At 44.3% G+C, this 5,734-nt stretch overlaps 1 protein-coding gene across 1 annotated transcript in view; it reads left to right on the forward strand.

Moving 5' to 3' along the window:
- The window catches only part of LOC147603235 (drimenol cyclase drtB-like), a 1,866-nt gene extending 390 nt beyond the window's left edge, over positions 1 to 1,476 (forward strand). Inside the window, exon 2 of the mRNA XM_086796812.1 lies at positions 1 to 1,476. This exon is cut by the window's left edge and continues 157 nt beyond it. Coding sequence (XP_086652938.1) covers positions 1 to 1,451 — 1,451 coding nt within the window. The 3' untranslated portion in view covers positions 1,452 to 1,476.
- Positions 1,477 to 5,734: the final 4,258 nt, after the last annotated feature.

A 5,734-nucleotide genomic window follows, 5' to 3' on the forward strand; every position in this document is an offset into this window, starting at 1 on the left:
TCCTGTCAGACGAGGCTGTCCGGCAGCTGGCGTTGAAATACAACGCCGTGCAGGAGTCCGAAATCAGAAGGTGTCTGCTGAAAAGAGCGATGAAGCCTGTGCCGTCAATGCTGCAGCTTCTGGACATGCTGAAGGATAGTGGGTTAAGGCTTTTCTGCGCGTCCAACGCGTCCAAGGAGGAGCAGCGGCGGCTGCAGGACGAGTTTCCTGCCGTATTCTCCAAGTTCGAGGCCATATTCACGTCCGCGGAGGAGGGTATGCGAAAACCTTCATTGGGTTTTTTCGAGCTGGTACTGGCCAAGGCAAGGATCAAGGCCGAGGAAACTTTCTTCGTCGACTGTGATTTTGAGAACGTACTTGCCGCCAAGTCGCTAGGGATGGGTGGTCATGTGGTGTGCACGAGAGACGATAATGAAGATGAGTCTCCTGGCCGAGACACAGTGAGGCGGATCGTGTGCCAGTGTCGGGATCGGCGCGCCACTCTCACGTGGGCGGGACGCTTTCTTCTCGACGCTGGAGCTGGGCACCCATCCCTGACCTCTGATGGCATCCGGATCCAAGATCACTTCGCCCAGTTCGTGATGGCCGACCTGCTCAACGACCCACGCTTTCTACCCATGCACTCCCCTCCTCCTCCTATCGGCCTCATCAAATTCATCAATATCAATAGGCCTGCTTCGGGGCGCTGCAGCACAGACTATTCTTCCGATGCGTGCACCTACAACGACATACCACACGATCTTGACACCACTTCCCTTGGCTTATCTGTACTCCATAAGTTTGGCAAGGTGGACCTTAACACCATTCACAGAGTCCTGGACCACATGCTTCAATTTGTGAGCAACGATAACATCCTGCAAGTCTACTTCGACCACGAACGGCCTCGCATAGACCCTGTGGTGGCTACCAATGTGATTTTCCTTTTCCACCTTGCCAATCGAGCCAAAGATGCTGAGGACACTGAGAGCTTTGTCCATCGTGTACTGCTACACCGAGCTTATCTTGATGGAACCTTGTATTACAACCTAGCCGAAGCTTTTCTTTTCTGCGTGGCTCGCCTAGTGCACAAGTTTCAGGACCACTTTGGAAAGAGTGGCTTGAGGAGTCTACTGGCAGCTAGGTTGCAAGAGCGCAAAGGTATGGGTGGTGATGCTCTTGCACTTGCCATGCGCATAGTCGCATGCACACTGTCTGGGGTTGAGGTTAATAGAAGAGATGAGGAACTACTTGTGCAACTCCAGAATCTTGATGGGTCGTGGGATGCTCATCCTATATATCGCTATGGGAGCAATGCGAAAAGTTGGATTGGGAATGAGGCTCTAACTACAGCTTACGCGTTCATTGCACTTCAAGGAGAGCTTGCAACGCATAGATCAGTTAAGGTCATGGATTATTCCAAGTTAGCAGAAGGGCGCATGTTTCTCAACAGATCACAAAACACTCATCTTTAAAGTTTTCAAACCTTTTCTAAAGAATTTGTAGATTTTTTGACCTTAAATATTGTGATGTGTGAATTTGTCCCTAAGTGTTGGTTGTAACCGTCTTGCTAATCAATAGATGGAGCCTCTTCCAAAGGAGGCCTTTTGTGTTCTTGCTCATAATTGTAAAGCACTTCACATTCACTACTACATGATAGCCTAATACCGGCGCTTATACTGACGTTATTAAACGGGGACTAAAAATGCCCCGTCATCGGTATAAACCTCGGTATCTGCGTCGGAACCACGACGTTGGTATTTGCGTCGGGCCCTCATGCCGGCACGTATACCAGCATCCATACCGGTGCTCATACCGACGTGCATACCGGCGTGCATACCGGTGAATATATCGACCCTTATACCGACAAATATACCGGCATATATACTGGCAAATATACCGGTGGGTATACCAGCATTTATACCGACGATAAAGCAGTAATTTTTTTTGGACAGAATGGTGTTGCCAGGCTACCTACAATCAACAGGACTCAACAACAGTAAACAGACAGCACCATTCTGTCCAAAATAGAGCACAAAAGACAACCGTGCTCATTTTTTTATTTTTCAGATAAACAAGAAAATAAACATTACTCATGAATATTTTGATCATATACCAATAGTTTAAAGGACTTACATTATGGTAATGCCTCCCAATTGATGGTCTCTCCTTCTGCTTCAAGTATCTGAAATAAGGCCACAAGGCCATATTTGTGAGCGTACTTCTCTTCTCGCCTACTTGGTGGGCGATTCATGGCCAACTCCTACATAAACGATTAACAATTGCAACTTTTAGAAATCAACATTTAGCCCACATACATACATTTAGATAAACAAAATTGCTACAAATACTTACGAATTCATGGCGCATGGTTTCGTAACCACCACTCCTAAGATGAGAAGCCCCTACTGTTTGGAGTCTCGTCCTTGCCGCCTCTCTTTGTTGTTGAAACCTCTCTGGTGTCTCTGTGAGCTCCTGAGCTATGGCTTCCCACTCCCTATCATCTAGCCAAACAAGTTTCTCTTTCCCCTCTCTAAATGCATCCCTCACCTCTGATCTATGATGACCCATCAAAATGCGAGCTGTTTATTGTATCCACTCATTAGAGACGACATTCATAGGGTCAGATGGATGAAACTCTTGCTTTATCTTTGTATTTATGTAAATTTTCTTCTCCTTATCTTGCTGATCCCATAAAGTCATAATAACAGAGTTGTGAAACTGTATAGTGCACAATTGTCGAATTCGTGTCTTCATTGCCTTCCCTGCACTATTCATTATAGGTGCCCCATTCCTAATTATGTATATCTTGCTGTTGTCATGGTCATGTGCACCCCAGGGGAGTGGAAGGTGAACCTATGGGTGTGCTATCAACAGATGAGAGCGAAGGACGACGCTCACGTACTGGTGGTGGTGTCACAACATCTGTGGCACTACCACCACAACCACCTCCTCCTGAAGACCTACTACGTGAGCGACGTCTATGTAAAGAGGTGGTAGATCGAGTTGTAAGAGGAGTGGAAGGCTGTGTGGTATGAGGTGTGGGAGCTGCTGTCGTACCTACGAGTGTGGGAACTGCCGTCGTGAAGCCAGATGTGAGGCAGATGTCCCTACTCCACAACCTTTAATATGTCTTGAATGGTTCCAAAGTAATCAAGCATTCCACCAATTGTGTTATCATCACTTGCACTTGCTCGACTTTCTTGAACAAATTGTGCTGACACCACAATCAAAGGTTGCTCTTCTTTGGTCTATTCGTTCTACTCGAAAATGACATCCACGTGACCAAAACGCCCCATATTTGTAATACTACAAATAGCACATAAAGATTGTTGATGGACAAACAATAACTGAGACATGTAGAGAAAAAAAAGAGAGACACGTAGAACTTAAACACTTACATGCCAATGGCATCCTTTTGTAAGCTCCTCCAGCACGTTTGGCTTCTAAAATTGTAGCTTCTAGCCATCTACCTGTGGGAAAGTCCGGAAGAGCTTGCAGACCTTCTGGATATGGGAGATTTCTTGTAGTGCGATTCCTTCCGAAACTTAAACGATCTTGTACTCGTTGTTGTCGCTTGAGAGCTTCATATGTCTCAATCCACTTCTTCATTACATGCGAGTTCAAGATGTAAAATTTATTGATTTTTTCTCGCAAATTGTTATCCATCTTTCTCTTTATGCCTTGGCCTTGAGGTTCCTCACCAATGACTTGCCTGTTAGACTCTTGAGACCATAGTCGAGGTATCTTTGGATCTGATGAACTTAAATATTCAGTGATGTAAACAAGGGGCTCTTGTATCAGCCACCCTTCTGACATACTTCCCTTCGGGTGAGCCATTTGGCGAACAAATCCCTTTAATGTCTTCATAAACCTCTCCAAAAACAACATCCATCTTGAATGGACTGTTCCAGCAACTGCAACCTCATCTATAACATGAACTAGCAGATGCATCTGGATTGTTAATAAACTTGTAGAGTGCCTCTATGGAGTTTAAACGTGCTGTCTCCAAAGTGTCTCTCTTTATCTCTTTTGAAGAAATCCAATGCACCAATGTGCTAATCTTATAGATAGTAGCTCTAATGTCTTCACTGAGGCAATCCTTTATTGCTATGGGGATCACAACTTGTAAAAACTTGTGCCAATCATGACTCTTGAGGCCACTAAGATCATCATCCTTTGTAAATGCACTTTTTAAGCAATGCATACAACCTGTAGGAGTCTGAAACTCTGAAATTGTCCTCTTTACTTGTTGTTCCTCCATCTTACTAAAAACCCATGGGCTCTTGGAAGTAGCACCTTTCCATTGGGTCTAGTGCAAGCCCACAACTCTTGCATGCAACCTATCTCTTCTAAGTCGTCCCTTTGGCCTTTAGTCTCCTTTTTTCCTGTCATGGTCTTCCACAGAATGTCAGCTACATTCTTGAAAATATGCATCGGGTCAAGCAAATGGTTTATAAGAAGATCACCCCAATAGGGGAGTTGGTGAAAGATAGAGAGCCTCTTCATCCCAGGACATGCCAAGTTGCCACCACATTCCTCCCATTTGAGCTTCTAATCGCTTCAGTGCACTTGGAGGAGGTCTTCCTAGATTACCATCTCGCAATTCATGATTTTCTGGAAGATACTACATGTCCTTGGTAGACATTCTTTCGTAATGCTTTTGAGTATCTTGAATCAAGTCGAGGACCACATAGAGGACATGCATTATAACCCGATATAAACAAACCTCAACATTCTCCATAGCCAGGCCAATCATGCATTGTCCACATGAGAATACCTTGCACAGTTGCAAGTCTTTGGCCACCTCTGCTGCTTTGACATGTCCACTTCAATTCCGTTCCACAAGGTGCGTAACTTATCAATAAGTGGTGCCAATTATACATCCATGTTCTTCACCTTATACTTTCCTGGAACTATTAATGAGAGCAATAAATGACCTTTCTTTATTGCTAACCATGGCGAAAGATTATAATTCACAAGGCAAACAGGCCATGTGCTCCATGAAGGGCTCCGTAAATCAAAAGGGTTTACACCATCCATTGCTAGGCCAAGACGGAGGTTACGAGGATCTTCCCTAAAAGCTGGCCATTTCTCTTCAATGTGTGTCCATGCGGGTGAATTAGCAGGCACACGCATCACTTCATCTGTGGATCGAGTTGTGGCATGCCATGTCATCAAGCTTGCTATAGATTTTCACCTGAACATGCTTTTTATTCTTGGGATGATTGGAAAGTGCCTAAGAACCTTTACTGGGACAGCTTCCCCCTGAACATCTTCTATATATCTGTTAGAGCCACAATGGGGACATTCTTGCAAATGCTCGTATTCATGGCGTAAGAGAATACAAACATTGCGATAAGCATGAATATTATTGTAATCCATGCCTATGGATTTCAATAACTTCTTGGCATCTGCACAAGATAGAGGCATCTCATTGCCGTATGGCAATATCTGGTCTTTCAAAAGCCTGCAAGTATGGCAATATCTGATCGTTACTATTAAGATTTAGTCAAATACAAGTTGAAAATCTATCATTTCAACATTAGGTGTAATCTCCATAAATCTCTTACTTGAAGAGTTCAGTGACACTTGTATTAGACCATCCAAAAATTGACTGTAAATTTAGCATCGTAAGAGATGCACACAATACAGATATCTTGGCACCATTGTATAGTGGAAGGCGTGCAAGTTTACGCATGGCCTCTTCCTCTGGTTCATAATTCGACCCTTGAGAATGTCGTGGTTGATGATCTTC

The sequence above is a fragment of the Cibotium barometz genome, chromosome 64 (assembly GCF_041138505.1).
Source record: "Cibotium barometz isolate CiBa-2024 chromosome 64, ASM4113850v1, whole genome shotgun sequence".
NCBI classification, from domain to species: Eukaryota; Viridiplantae; Streptophyta; class Polypodiopsida; order Cyatheales; family Cibotiaceae; genus Cibotium; species Cibotium barometz.